Here is a 16,267-nt window from a genome sequence, read left to right on the forward strand (position 1 = left end):
TTTTGCAGGACCTCTGTTATATACATGGAATACTGCATTTCTAGCTTCACTTAATGGTTTGCACAGACAAAAAACTTACTTTCAAGAGCATCTTTACTACTGTGCGTTTGGTCATTCCTAACCAATCCTGGAAAGAAAGTATTACATTCTGTTTGAAGTATCTTCAGGGTTGGACACTGCTATATTCAGTCTTAACCTTTGAAATGTGTGTAAGCACTTTCTAAAACCTAGGCCAGTTTCACCTGTGACATTGGGTCAGCTTTATTGAGTTCAGAGTCTTGTTGCTCACTAGCATAAACAACCTTGGCCCTTAAAAGTCTGAAAGTAATCTGTCACCATTTAACATTCTTAAAATACCGCTCATGCTCAGAGACCTCCTTAAGCAAATATGTGCAGGCAGCCACTGAATTGTGACCATCTCTGGGGTAGAAGGTGACACCAGATGGAAAACAAGCATCCTGGATAACACATTAGAATGGGGTAATTTTCACCAAGTATTCTGGACATCCTCTTACACCTTTTGCTCTGGCCATTTTCACCGGTGATGCAGAAAGAAGGAGAAAATACAACAATAGGTTCTGGATACATAGAATCAGCCAAATCAGCCTCCTCAGTGTTAGGAAGTGTACTGATGTATTTATTTCAGAGAAGTCCCTAAGCCCTGCAGCGTGGATGAGGATCAGAATTCTTCAAAGATGAGAGCGTTTGTAACCAAGGCTTATTTCAATATGATCTCTGCTATAATTACTTCTGCATCTATGTTCCCCTTGCCCTTCCCTTCCTGCTTCTCCTTTTATAATGTAAAATTTGCAGCTACAACTCTGAAGCCTCCTTGTTGTGGTCAGGGAGAGGCTGCAAGCCCTTTTATGCAGCAGGTAGCTGTGACAGTGCCCATGCAACATTAAACATTACCTGACAGCTTTGTGATTGCCCCCAGCACTAAGTTGCCTGCTCCCTGTCCCTTCTCCATTCTCACTTGTCCCTTCCCCCTCTCCCAAATATTTCTCCAGCCCTGTCTCATTGGTGCACTACTCTCCTTTGCCTTTTTTGGACTGCCACCCTGTCAATCTAATGCAATAAGGCCAGGGGCAGGTGCAAACCCCTTGATATGGCTCCTTTTACTAACCAATCGCCTACTGGCCCCTCGTCCCGAAATACCTAAGAGCCAATGGAGTGAAAAAACCTGGGACCTCGGGGAGAGGCCAAAGCTGCTGCATTTCTGTGGAGGGGCATCCATTTAGGACCCTGGTTAGTCCAGGAGCTGCCAAACGCTTGGATTCCTCTTGGGACTGTGGTGACTCGTGGATAGCAGGCGTGCTCTGCTGATTCATTTTCATCACTGTGAACATGGTGATCAAAGTCTTTGTAGCCACATCTTCGGGGTCTACAGCGGTAGGTGTCTCATTTAACATACTCCTCCTTCTGCTGGGATCAGGTTGATAAATTAGCCTAGAAGATCACAGGACATCCTGAGTTTGCATGGAGAAAAAGAAAAACACTGGAATTCCTCTAGTCTGCATTGCGCACCTTATTGTTGAAAGCTGCTCAAGGTGTAGAGAATTCCTACCAACGCAGGCTTGCTTGCATGTGAGGTTTTACTACAGATATAATATTTACAGTTAAATTATCTGTCATTTATTAGATTTACTTCTGTTTTAAAATGTGTATGCAATATATATTCACTGAAGAAGGAAAAAGTGGATATATTTGCACAAAAGCTAAGGTAGATTAGTTACAGTAGAAATTAGTTTATTTGTTTTTAAAAGAGACTTCTTTAGGACACTGCTCCAGCAAAAGGGGAACTCTGTCCAAGAAAGAGCCTGGAGCCAAAGTAAGCTGAATAAAATGCAGAAAAAAAAATCCTTCTCCGCCCTCCTTTCATTTTCCCTAGGTTTTTGAGGTTTTTTTTGGTTTTGTTTTTCCTTGGGGTTGGGTTTTTTTGGTGTGTTTGTCTCTTGAAATGCTATAATGATGATTTTTTAGTATTGAGATCTACTGCGGTAGCTGTCAGCATAATGTATCCGCTGAAGGGAAGGGCATGTGAATAGTAGGGAGGCTGGAAGCCTGTGGGTGGTGGGAACCGGGAAAGGACTGTTGCCTTTTATATCCAGTTCCCAGATGAGCTCAGATTGCAGTTTTCCTTTGGCAGTCACTCACTCCCAGTGACATGGCTAAACAAACTGGCTGGTGCTTGCACATAGCTGTAACTACATCCCTGTCTCTCTGACACCAGCTCCATGTCTTTAAGAAGCTTCCAGGGTTGAAAAGCTTCAAAAACCACCCTCTGTTCAAAAGGCCAACATCTCTAGAAAATTAACAGGGGGTCATTTACTAGAATTCAGATTGGAATACAGCTGAGGAAGTTTGCAGTTAACTCATCAGCTTGTCTTGCCAACCTCTCGTTAAGCCTGACACTAAATTTACTGTTGACATTTTATCATTCCTTTTTCTTATAAGAAACCTCAGATGCAAGGGAAAAAAACGAAGAGGGGGTTGGAAACCACAGGTTTGGTAATTTGTGATCTAGCAGTTACTGCTCAAGTAGCTTTATAAGTTGCCGTACGCTGTGCATTGGCAGTCTTTTCACTCCTGCTTGGTGTCCTGTTTTGGTTCCCTCTGGCTGACCAAAGAAGAGTCGTCCCTCCTTTGCCACACATGCATTTTCTGGGCAAAGTTGTGACTGTGACTGAAATCCCAGTGCAGACATTCAGCGAGTGTGTGCTGGGGCCATCATCATCTTGTGTGCCTCAGGCATGAACTGTTGCCACTCCAGCTGTAGGATTGCAGCTGTAGTTCAGCAAGGCAGTTGTATGAGTGCTTTGATTAAACACTGGCATTCAGAGATCAGCTACGCAATTAAAACTAAGCGTATCATATATTTAGCACTAGCCGAACCAAGATCTTTCCTCGGCTATACACATTCCTTGTATCTTCTCCCAGCTAGCAGCTATAACTAATGCCTTTCTTCTTGGAGTGCAGTGAAGGGATGTGTATGCTACACTGAATGCTGAGCAACGTGCAAGCTTTATCCAGCCATTTTGAGCTGTTAAGCATTTCCACTGTGGTTTATTACTGCTAAGAAAGATACCTGTGCCAGTGAACTGTAATAGGTATTAAGCATATTAATGCCAATGTCCACTGTATGTTAGCAGCCCACAAAAGCTGTTAGTGAGATCCCAGACATATACTGGAAGGAAGGGTGTGACATCTTTATGCTGCAACATGCCTCTATTTCCTCCTTTCTGGTGTGTTGGTTCTATGTATAGCTGTGGCAATCTCAGAAGGCGTTATGTCTTCAGAATGCTGATACATAATTGCAATGCCAAGTAAACACAATGTTCAGCTGGAGTAGTTTTCCACATTTACTGATTAAAATGGATGGAAGATATCCTTTCAATGAACCTTGAATTAGTTTTGGTATATATAAAATAAAACTTATGCACTTATGCAAGGAGCCAGCATAAACCCCAATATATCACTCAGATCCTATTGGAAACAAATTTTGTATCAGTCTCGTACAGTTTTTCCTGAGAAGAATGAATTTAATCCCTAAACAGCTTAAATTGGGAGTCTAAATTGTCCTAGTGGCAGTGGTGCTCTCTTCAGTGTGGCTGATCTCCATCAAATGCATGTTGTCCAGTTTGAATTTCAAAATAAGATGGCCCCAGCCTCCTCTGCTATAAATCAGCAGAGGATCATTAGTAAAGAATGAAAAACGTTTCTATTCTATGTACTACACAGTCACACTACTAATTGCAACTGGTTATCATGTTAATAGATACTTTTAAAAAGTGAATACAGTGAAGCCAGTAACAATCTGGTGCTCTGGATCTGATGCTTGAATGATATAAATCACTGTGGCTCTAGAACGATTCTGCAGTCTGTATTTTTCCCCTCAATGATTCAGAAATTTGTTTTAAATAACTTCAGCTTTATTATTTTTCTGCTCCAAACTGAGCTGATATCGAGCTATTCATTAAGGCAAGCAGAAGTGAGGACTCTTAGTTATAGCACTAAAAAGTACTAAAAGCTTGGCTGGAAGCAAGCAGTAAAAAAATAAAATAATTTTGTCACTAGCCACAGAAGTGCTTAGAAATGCATAATAACCTGCAAGGTTCTAAGGTACCATGAATCACAGGAGAAAGGGGGTTCACATCTTACACAGAGCAAGTCTTCCAAAGGCTTGCTTACTGCTGCTCATGGTTAGGGAACGTCTAAAATCCTTTTATTCCCAGCATTTTGGGTGACATTTTATGAACTTTCCCACCTTCAAATATCTAGATCTCAGAAAGGCTGAGGAAAATGTAGGCTGTTTGAATTATGCCCTTTAAAATACAGGGTAAGGGTTTGTAATCTGTGATTGAGAATCTCGCCATATATAAAACTGAGCTCAAATTTCAAATCAATTTCAAGTCAGATCAGAGGCTAGTGTGTGATAAAGAAGAATAATTATCTGGAATAGGTTGTCCATGTGGTGTTAGAACCAGAAGCTGTAGCAACTCTGTCTACCGACATTAATGTCCCTCTTACTGTAGGTTGTTGACTATGTACCATTTGCTTCTTCCATAGGCAGCTGGTCAACACAAATGCTCTGGATTGTGAGGACATAGATGATAATATTTAATTATGCATCAGGTGAAACTAACGTTATCTGTAGCTCTTACACTCTGGCTAGATAATATTTATTTAAAACAGGTTTTTTTTTCTTATTTTAAGGGCCTAGCAGCTCGGGATGGTGGAACTTAAGCTTTGTTGAAAGGGAAAATGACATTGACCTTGCCCACCACCACTTTCCAGGGCATCTATGCCCAAGTAATCTGAATTCTTCCCATGCCATCAGACAGAAGTGAGGGCACAAACAAGCTCCTGCAATCTTATCTGTTCTGGGAAAACCTTTGCATCTCCTCTGTTTTGTTACATCCTGGAAGATTTCCCTCAGAGGGCTGTTTGCTGGAGAGATTCTTCTGGTTGCCCTGCTACCTGGTGCCAGCCACAGCAGAGGCTTGCTTTATGGTTTCATACTTAGTGTCTGTCTCAAGTCTTTTGCTCTGCCTAAACCCTAGTAATTGTAACCTTAAGACATGGTGCATCTTCTGCGTAGTTTATTGTTGTTACCATAATAAGAAACAACTTGCCTTTCCCTTGTGCAGGCATAATTGCATGTAACTTTTTTATTTTTCCCCAGCATTCATTTTTCACACAACCCTCTCCCAACTTTTACTTTTGGTACTGGTGCTGTCTGAGGCTCCTGTGTATTATGAACCCCAAGCTGAAGAAAAATCATTTATCCAGGTTTAATTCAAAAAATTATAGCTTCAGCCATAAGGAAGGGAGCACAGAATCTGTAGCTCGGTTTCCATTATCTCCTCAGAGGCACTGTCTGGGGCACTGGCTATTCCAGGATCCATATCTACTTCAGTGCCTGTGTCCAAAGAGACAAGCTGACACTGAAATTGCAGCTGACAGCACTTGAGTACACTGGCTTTCTGAGCATGTGGTGAAACTCTAAGTACTGGCTCAGGCAGATTTTATTAACCATTTATACAAACATCCTGCCACTTCCTCCAGTGAAGTGTCCCTCAAGCAATCCTTTCTGCTGCTTGAATGTGTTCTGTGAATAACTGTGCAGCTAAATAACCATTAAGAAAATTACCTCTGATTAAAAAGCAAAAATAAGAATATAAATAAGCACCTTTGAGATCTGTCAACTGCATGGCTTTTGAACACTCTGGATTAGTGTTTCTATTCAAAGAGATGTACTTTTTTTTAGCTCACCATAAGCCTCTGTTGTTGTCATAAAAATGTACAGCATTTTATGATGTTTGCTATTTTTTATAAGCAAGCGTAGCTGTAGAGATAGATACATCCTTATTTAAACAAGAAAAAGAAATTTTATCCTTAATAATGAAAATTCATTCTTCCAATATAATAGGTTATCACTCTACTTCAGCTTTTCAGGTTTATTAGATTATAGGAATACATAATCCATGAATTATTTCTCATCTCATTGTCTGTCTCAGACTGTTTTACACTAGCTTGGTGTGACTTTAAATTCAGTTGTTCAGATGTCTGACCTGTGGAAGGCATGGCTTCAAATTATATGACGACTTGTATGTAAAAATTGCCTTGATATTTCATTCTAGATACCATCTACATAGGACACTAATTTGCCACATGGAGAAACATAAGTGGGAGAAGAGAGTCATGTCTGGAACTTGACTGTGCTAGATAGTAATTTGGTTGTCTGTGATCAAAGAGCAGCATGAGAGAGTTTGTACAGATCAGTCCAAACAGTGCTTGCTTTCAATGCTGCAGTACTTGTAGGGATAAAGTTGGCTTCAGTGCTTTTAGAAAAACTAGACATCTACAAAACGGGGAAGTTCTTTAAATGTTGCTTAGGAGTAGCATTCCTTTAGTAGAGAAGGATAGTCAGTATTACTTCTGTAAAGTAAAGGGAGAAGTTGTAAGATTGATGTCTGCACCCTAGGCATATACAGTTCTAGCAACAGAGGGAATAAGACCCATGAGTGCATTTTAGCTGGCACAGAAGCTGTGTATAGCATGCTTTATTTATATGTAATATGTTCTTTGTCCAACTGGAACATCATTCTGTAATGTGGGAAATATTCAAGCACAGGAGTTAAGCTGCACTGGATCTTCATCAAGCTTTCATTCATATTTAATTATGCCTAGCATTAAAGAACAGAGACAGAGAGAAACATGTGGCTCATGGAAAAGCTAAATGCCATATGTAATGAGCAGGAAAAAGAAGACTGTTACATATTGGGGAGAATATGTACATTCTCAGACCTGTGCTGATTTTAGTCAGGATTAGCTTAGGTATCTGTACACCACACTCACAGATCTGGAAACAGAGTAGGAAGCTTCCTGCTGAGCCTTGTTTCTTAGATGGAGGTATCACTGCTTCCAGGGAGGAAAGAAAGAAGCTGGTGGGGGGGGGGGGGGGGGGGGTAGGAGGTGGCGGGTGGGAAGTAATGACAGCAGTCTGGGTGCTGAGAAGCAGTATTGAATCTCAGCTTCAAAAAGTTTGGGGGCTGCTGGAGTAGTGGATCCAACTTAACATACTTGCATTAGTTCTGCTCGTAATAGCAATTGATTTTAGAAAAGAATTTTCCTTTTAAAGAAGGAATGTTGTTTTTCCTCTTTTCTAACCAGATCAAAAAGAAACAGCAAGAAGTAGTGGGCTTTTTAGAGGCCAACAAGATTGACTTTCAGCAAATGGACATAGCAGGTGATGAAGACAACAGGAAATGGATGAGAGAGAATGTCCCAGGTGAAAAAAAGCCTCAAAATGGAATTCCTCTCCCTCCACAAATCTTCAATGAGGAGCGGTATTGTGGGGTAAGAAGCTGTTTGGAAATTTAAATACCATCAGAGAGTCTTTCACAGGAAGTCACTCTTTTCCATTAGTAGGAAGTGTCCTCAGACAAGCTCCTTAAAACAATTTGAGATTGACTTTGGAAGAACAATTCTTAGAAAGCATTTTTTATGCACAGAAAGGCAATGAAACAAAAGAGTATTCCCTTTTAAGAGAAAAATACACACAAAGGAAAAACTGTCTACAGAAACTCCACTTAACAGGCTGTATGGATTATCCCCTGCAGATCCAGAGCCTATGCAGGACCCAGAGCTCACTGCAAGGCATGGAGTTTGCTGCCTCTGAGGGGTTCTGTGTTTTCCTCTCACATTCTCCTACTTCCTGCTGTGTAGCTCACTCACAAGTTGTCTTGCTGTTGGATCTCTGCCTGCACCCTCACTTCAGCTCCTGCAGCCCAAAGGCAGTACTGTTTAGGTGATACTATGGCTTCTTCACACAATATCTCAGGATAATCAAATGTAGACTATGAAGACAGCTCAGCTGCACTTGGAGTAGTAAATGCTCAGTCATGTGGTTTGACAATACTAGCTACACTAGCTACAGAAGACTAATGGGGTTCATAGCAAGGCTGACCTCCTACCTCTAGCTGTACTGCACTTTTGCGTCTTGAATTTTCAGTTAGTTTTGCATGGTGAAAATTGATATTTTGTTTGTTTGACACAGACTCATCTGGGGTGCTAGGAAGTCAAGTAGACGCCTGAGGCACCAGGGGCCATGAATGGGAACATTTCTTTTCCGTTATATTATAAAGATAAATAGGAATTATAGTTGACTGGAATAGTTCTAGTATGTGGTTTGAATTATTGAACTTATATTCCTTATTCAACAAATATCCAACTCTTCATAACAGAAATTGTAATGCTCATCAGATGCTTTTATGTTTTCATATATGCTGGTAATAGGTTATTCCTCTTGAGAGAGTTTGTTCAAAACAATGATAGATAATACTGTACCTGCATGAATATTAGGATCGTGAATTAAAAGAGATCTCTAAGACAGATTTTTCTCATAGTCTGGATGGAAATACATAGTCTGGAAAGTACTCTGATATGTTGCTGAACTGAACTTGCAAAGTACTCTGAAATGCAGATTACATAGGACCATAGAATCATAGAACAGTTTGGGATAGAAGGAATCTTTAAAGGTCGTCTAGTCTAATCTCCCTTCAATGAGCAGGGACATCTTCAACTAGATCAGGTTGCTCAGAGCCCCGTCCAACCTGACCTTGAATCTTTCCAGGGATGGGGCATCTACCACCTCTCTGGGCAACCTGTTCCACTGTTTCACCACCCTCATCGTAAGAACTTCTTCCTTACATCTAGTCTAAACCTACCCTCTTTTAGTTCAAAACCATTACCGCTTGTGCTATTGCAACAGGCCCTGCTAAAAAGTTTATCCCTGTCTTTCTTACAAGCCCCCTTTAAGTATTGAAGGACTGCAATAAGGTCTACCTGGACCCTTCTCTTCTCCTGGCTGAACAACCCCACTCCCTCATCCTGTCCTCACAGGAGAGGTGCTCCAGCCCTCAGACCATTTTTGTGGCCTTTCTCTGGACCCACTCCAACAGGTCTATGTCTTTCCTGTGCTGAGGACTCTGGAGGTGGACTCAATATTCCAGGTGGGGTCTCACCAGGGCAGAGTGGAGAGGCAGAATCACCTCCCTCAACCTGCTGCCCACACTTCTTTTGATACAGCCCAGGATATGGCTGGCCTTCTGGGCTGCAAGCACATATTGTCAGCTCACGTCCAGCTACTGAGCCCAGTTTTAGGTTACTCCACAAATCCAGTGTGAGCTACTGCAAAGGTTGTTTTGAGAGAGAAGGGATTTACATGCCACTAAGTTTTCAGAATTAACTTCAGTGCTCTCAGAGCGAAAGTTGCTAGTATGAGTAATGGAGTGCAATTGTTTCCTCGTATCCTCATAGGAGTCTTAAAGAGAACTTGGTAGATTGGAGTTCATGTGCATTTCAACATCCAGCCTGCACCAATAAAGAGTACAGTATGATATATCTTACTCTGAATTTTGTGGCAGCCAACATTGCAGTAAATATTTCTGATATTCCCTAGAGAGATTATATAGTGAATTAAAGAGTAATTGCCTTACAAAGTGTTGCAGCTGGTTAGCCTTGCCAGTAAATGATAAATATACAGTTTTTACTCCATGTCTGAAGCTATTTCAGGAAACCAAATAATCTACACCTTGAAATAAATTTAAGCTAAGAAAGAGTCCTTTGCAAAGGACTCCCCGCCTCCATGTGGAAAGGGGTCCAGAAAGCAGCTGCAGGTACTGTTTTAAAAACTAAGTCAGATTTACAGTTAGTCTAAAAGTCTCTGGAATTCTAATGTATCTGGCTTTCAAAGCTCATAGCTAATGATCTCAGTGGATGCATAACAGAGGTTAATTTATAGCGTCATTGTGTCCACATAAATGAGGTAAGGAGATCCATATCTGTACATGAGCCTTACCTTTCTCCTCAGGGGAAAGTACCTGAAGGGAGCTGCACAGTGAGTGTGAAGTGGGATTATGTGAGCTGGTTGAGAACATGGCCAGAGGCTGGCAGAGTGGGGCAAAATTCCTCCAAGTGACCTCATGTCTTCTGCAACATGTCTACAGTATAAAGCTGGGGATTTGCATGCTACTTCCCTGCATAATCTGTGCAGGTCCAAGAGACCCATCATTCTGAAATCCAGAACTGTTTTACACTGTTTAGGGTTTACTTGATATGTCTTAACTCTTCCTCTGTGTCCCACTTCCTTCCTCAATGACTTTATTAAAATTAGGTCTGAGAATTGCAGAGGTCTGTCTGAGTCATGGACTCCAGTCCAGTATCTTGAATTCATGAAAGTCCCGTTAAAATATGTTGCTCTTGTTAGTACAGTCTTCAAGGGCCTCAGTCTTGTGGCATCTAGAAACCTTCGCATTTGTATCCTGGGTATATGCAGCCAGTTTATACCCATTTCCTGGTATACCAAAATCACCCTTTAGCTTAAACAGCTCTAGTCCAATGTATTTGTAAATGGGAATCATATAATCTTTTAATCTTCATTTTGCTATGTTAAACAAGTCAAGCTCTTTACACCTCTTTTTTTTGTAAGACATTTTCTCTTTCTCCTTCCTGCTTATATTTTTCATTACTCATTCCCAGGTAGTTCTTTGTTTTTAGGTCAGACTTGTTACATTTCATTTCTGCTCCTCCCCCTCACTTCCCTTCCTATTGGTTGTCCTGAATGTTTGGTTCCCATTCACACATATGCCAGTGTATACACATTATCAGCATGCTGGCCTGGGAGCACTGGACTTGGGGAGATGAAAATGCAAGATAAAAGATTTCCTTCCTCACCCTGAGAAAGAGGGATTTGGAGAGAGACACTTGACAATCTTCAAATATTTTAAGGGCTGCAGCAAAGAGGAATTAATTATTGGTCTGAATTCAATATTGATCCTGCTTTGAGCAGGAGGTTGGACTAGATGGTCTCCTGAGCTCTCTTCCCACCTGAATTATCCTGTGGTTCTAGGATTTTGTAAAGTATGTTCTGCTCCACACCCACTGGAGTGGGTGCACAAAAAGTGCAGCAAAGGAAGTTTAAGTCAGACATCAGAAAAGAGTATGTAGTGTTCAGGAGATTGTCCCATTTTCTCATTAAAGGTCATTACCAGTGGATTGGAAAACACCTATCAGGCATAGTGTAGTGGTTCCTGCCTTGGAGAAATGGTCCTTTGAAGTCTTATCCAATCCACTTTTCTGCAGTTCAGTGAAATTTTGGGGGTGGGAGTAAGGAAAGAGGGGATACTGGGGACAGGTGAGGAGGCTTCCTTTACATGCTGGAATAGACTGACATAAGGAGCAAGTAAATGCAGTCCTGTTGCTAATCTGCTTTTCTGCTGATACATAAAAGTATCTGCATCTTCTGGCTGGCCCTGAAGAGCTGCTTCACTTCCTAACCTGTACTGTGAAATAGAGGTTTCTTATGGATGCATTTATGAAAATACACCAACTGTGAGCAGCTTCTCTGCGAGGTCAGAGAAGCTTAAGGCTGCCTTATAAATAGCTTGAATCTTATTTTTCTTTCAGATCTTTGGTATTGCCACTTGAAGGAACAGATTAGAAATGGATTCATTTTGTACACCTGGCTGTAGCATCAGTTTCAAGTATCCATTCTAATCCATCAGTGTTAGCAATTATGTTCTTATTTGATCTTTTTTCTTAAGCTGCTTTTTTGCTCATGTCTAGACAGACGTCTGCATCTGTGTCACTTTCTAAATATATTAAGCACTATGTTGCTCTTGTCTTTGCTTTTGCTTAGCAAAAATCCCCTAGAAAACTAGGAAAGAAATGGAATGTAAACTTCTGGTTTCTCTGTAAGCTGAAATCCATAGAATAAAATACCCATGTACATATTTTTTTTTACAGAATCTTTGAATTGTTAGGTAAGATTTTATTGGATGCTTCATATAACTGTTAAAGTGAAATATATGGAAACAATAGGGACCTCTGCAGGTCTATAGTCCAGCCTGCTGCTCAAAGCAGGGATAGCCTTGAAGTTACCTTATGTAGCTTGGGGCTTTGGCCATCTAAGTTTCAAGAGTCTCCAAGGATGGCATTTCTGTGCCCTCTTTGCATATTCTGACCTGGTGCTGTCCCACTCATGTGGTGAAGAACTTTCTGCTGATGCCCAGCTGGAGTTTGCTGTTTTGCTCTCTGGCATTTCTACAGTGGTCATACAAAGCATGATAGCATGGAGTGTATATATGCATACACACCCTTATCATAAGGAAAAACTCACAGAGTATTTTTGTTTTAACTACATTTCACTGTATTTTTCAAAGACTAGTTGCTAAGACAAATGACACCACTACTCTCCGCCTAGACCATTTATGTCTTCTCTCATAGAGATATAATATTATTGCTTACCTGAGATAAATTGTTACTGTTCATTTTTCTTTTTGCCTGCCTTGGAAACTGTAATCTTTGGTCATTGGGTGAATGGAGATGTGAACAAGTCACCATTAGGAAAGTAAGAGCATAAATTTACAATACAAAAATTATTCCATAATCACTGCAGTAATGCATTTACCCCGTGCTAAATACCTACTAGCTTACTCCTCAGCGTAAGCAAGGTAAGTGACCTTTCATTTACTGCGAGATACCACATTTACTGTGGGTTGTCATTGTACACTACCATTTGCTAAAGGGTACCTAATATGATAGAAGGTTGTATCATCTTCTGATAAGGAGTTCATCTGGTCATTCATGTCTTGCTTGCACTGTCAGGTCTGGTTATCTACAAGAGTATATGTCTCTGGAGATTTTTAGTACACTTGCTATCTGCTGCTTCTCCTCTGGGGAGCAGCTAACAATACGTATAAAATATCAAGTCCACTTCATGGCCCTTCCTTGTTATAGTCTTCTCTTTTTTCCCAGCTATTGACAGGTTGTGCCATAGTTTGCTCAGGCTGTTTTATGCTGGGTATATGGTACAGAGGAGGATACAAGTTTCCTGTGTTTGTAGGGCCTGTCAAAGGCCCATATCAAATTCCAGCCCTTTAAATTGCAGAAAATCCTTGTGTTCTTGTTTGTTGTATTGCTCCTAAGTTTATGGGTTGGGTTTCAGACATTGGCTTTCTTAAATATTTAGGGCTGACCTGGGTTGGATAAGGAGGAGAACCTGACAGCAATGTGAAAACAGTAAAGAGGTGGTTCGAGAAATGGGTGGCAGCAGCAGGTATTCTGCCTGGTCAGGGCAAAATGTGCTTCTCACAAATGTGAAGCTTCTCACAGACCAGGCAGTTCCCACCACCTGTAGCTAGGTCTTTGTGAAAGCCAATCTGTCCCTTAGATAAATCAGTGAAATGGGCTGTTATTTATCCTGTCTGTTAAGCTATGTTGCCTCTTCCAAACTGGACTGAAATGTCATTGATTCCAGTCTTGTTGTTGGTTAAGGTGATTTCTAAACCATCCACTCCAGACTTTCCCTAGGATTACCCTTGGCCAATAATTTATTCTCTGGAAATGCTAAAACAGCCCAATAAAACAACTCAGATCCTAACCAAGCCTTACAAACAAGTCTCAAGGATGAGTCAGCATCTTATTATTTACAGGCTTCTATTTTGGAGTTATCTGGGAGGAGACAGAGGATGATAACACGGTCAAGGCAGCAGTCTAGGACCCAGCAGACACGTGTTCTGTCCACTGGTCCTACACAGAGCTGCTGTGTGCTTGTGGCCCAGTCACTTAGGACCAGAGTTTCTCCTGAGATCATAAACACATATTGATTTTTACCTGTGTAGGATGTAAGTCATGAACTTCCCAGTAACAATCTGGTTATAACAGAGCTTCCTTAATTGATAGGTAAGTTGTACAGGTGAATACAGTAAAGACCATGCAAGTTCTAGATGGTAGGATAAGAGCCATCCCTCATGTCTTTTCAGATGTATTAGCACTGAAGGGAAAATGGGCATTTAACAGGATGATTTATAACTTCAGTTCACATGTGGACAAGACGTTTTGGCTGGTACTTATATGTCAGAGGGAACAACACAGTCCTTTGCTAAGTTTATCTGAAAAGTAACTGCATTTTCTAACCAGAGTGTCTTCCTTTAAAATAAACATTTTCCTCATTATCATTTCACTTGTGCTATTATATTGACAGTTGCCTTTTATTTGCCATAAAGCTGTCCAGGGTTTTGAGGGTCTATTTTGTGTTTTTACTCACAGCAAGTTTTATTTCAACATTTAAATGGGAATAGCTTTGCTTTGGTGTGTACAGCTGAGGCACATTAAAATGAGATGTTTAATTTTATCTGTTTTTGACATAGATGTGATATAATTAAAGTGTAAGTCTCTAGAGAGATTTGCCTATTTGTTCATTTTGCCAGCCGGTACGAAAGTCCCTTTATCTGAGTTTTCTTCCTGGGGCTAAGATAATGCAGGCACTTGTATAAATGCATAGTCATTCTCATCAATATAAGCAAGATTTGCCTGGGCTAATCTCTTCCTCCTGTGCTTTTTGTTTGTGTTGGTTTTTTTTTTTTGTTACCAATTCTCCATTGTTTGTTTGTTCCTTTTTAGGATTTTGAATCCTTTTTCTCTGCTAAAGAAGAAAATATTATTTATTCATTCCTGGGTCTTGCTCCTCCTCCAGGCACAAAGGTATGCACTGCTGTCCTTCCATGGGGGCCATTTATCTGATTTTAATAAAAGATGAAGATAGCCAGTGACTCAGCATGTCAAATAAGGGGCAGTGACAAGGATTACATTAGATGCTGGTGCAGCAAATTGTTCTTAAGGGAAAGAAAAAAATGACTAGTTCAGTAAATGCTAGAAAAGACTTCTCTCTTCCCTTCTTTCACTGCAGGCTTGTTACCATGCCTCCAGCTAATGATGTTTTTCTTTGTTGTTGACACAAAGCAGTATTTTATCACATTCAGCTTTTAAATGATGCAGAATTTCCTAATGCAATTTCTAGGTTCCGTTAATTACAAGAAACATTCATTTCCCCTGGATGCGTCAAACCTTGAGCAAACAGCATTTGTACTGGCCACCAACAGAGGGGCTGGGGTGTGGAGCCCTTCCATCCTCTGTGTGTACATGCAGACTGGCACTAGGGGGTTTGCTCTCTCTGCCTTGAGGAGATAACTTAGTGTCTCACCCACAACATCACAAAAGTCCCTTTGGCAAGTCTACCTGTTGTTCTCCATCCACTGTATTTTGACAATGTTCTAATATATTTGTGGCAAAAGAAAAAGGTGTTTCTCTGGGCTTTTTTTTTTTCTTCCTTTTACAGAAAGCAATGTGTTTTTTCTTTAACAGAGTCTTCTTCTAATTAGAAGTTTTATAACTGAGAGGATTACAGCTCTCTTATCCTAAGATCATGTTAGATGATAATCAAATGTTGCCATCTTTAACATGGGTGATTCAACAAAAGAAATTAATCAAGAGAGTGATGAGCCAGAGTGTTAGCAGACAACTGTGCTGCGTTGTGGTGACCTGTCTGAAGAATTGCCCTGGAGCATGAGATCTGCCTTCTGGTCCAGCTCTGCTGCTGGCAACTCTGTAGCAACTTTGAATGAAACACTCTTGTAAATGCCTCTGTTTTTCCTGTTCTGTAAAAGCTGAGAGAAAAAGGAGCTTTTGCTAAGTGCTTGGAGAGCTACAGATGAAGAGCTACCCAGGGGAGACCCACAGTTGCTATAAATGTCTTTGACACTGAGTCCCTGTGTGATAAGGAGCAAGTGATTTAAACTTTCTGCTTTAGCTGTGCCATCTCTCACCAAGGGAAATAAAACTTACTTGCTTACCTCACAAGGGCCTTCTAAGAATCCATTTAATTAACATCCACAAAGCCATGAAAGGCTTAAAGGACTGCAGGTATGACATATTATAATAATTATTAAAGATACGTGGACAATCAACGAGATAAGGAAAATTGTGTTTTTCCATTTCCCACTTCATATATTATCTGCTCCTTCATGCAAGGTTCTGTTAGACTGCATGTCTATGAAGCAAAGTAGCAATTTTTTAGAATTTATTCATTCCCAGCTGTCAGCAGAGGCTATTACTGTTTCTACTTCATGACAACTTTGTAAATGTTGAAAATAAAATGTTTGGTACATTCTGCTGGGCAGATAAGTGTCAGTGCTATTGATAGCAGGCAAGTTTGGTTTACGCTCATTACCTGCTCCATTGGTGGTGGTGGTGATTGTTTCAGTCCAGCAAGTGGAAAAAAATGAAAGCGTTTTTAAAAAATATGTGTAAAGAGTGGAAGTATATTTACATTGTCCCCCTTTTAGAATCTGTTCCTGAATGTGAGAGAGGCATATATAAGTGTTCTAGCATTTATTGCAGAGATGTTTCTCAGCACCTTCAC

At 40.6% G+C, this 16,267-nt stretch overlaps 1 protein-coding gene across 1 annotated transcript in view; it reads left to right on the plus strand.

Moving 5' to 3' along the window:
* The first annotated feature begins 1,218 nt into the window (after window positions 1-1,218).
* Window positions 1,219-16,267, plus strand: part of SH3BGR (SH3 domain binding glutamate rich protein) — a 29,159-nt gene continuing 14,110 nt past the window's right edge. The window contains exons 1-3 of the mRNA XM_064471894.1: window positions 1,219-1,392; window positions 7,177-7,362; window positions 14,470-14,550. Of these exons, the coding sequence (XP_064327964.1) occupies window positions 1,348-1,392; window positions 7,177-7,362; window positions 14,470-14,550 (312 nt within the window). The 5' untranslated portion in view covers window positions 1,219-1,347. The remainder of the gene's footprint in view (window positions 1,393-7,176; window positions 7,363-14,469; window positions 14,551-16,267) is intronic.

Source organism: Phalacrocorax carbo, chromosome 1 (genome assembly GCF_963921805.1).
Source record: "Phalacrocorax carbo chromosome 1, bPhaCar2.1, whole genome shotgun sequence".
Classification (NCBI taxonomy): domain Eukaryota; kingdom Metazoa; phylum Chordata; class Aves; order Suliformes; family Phalacrocoracidae; genus Phalacrocorax; species Phalacrocorax carbo.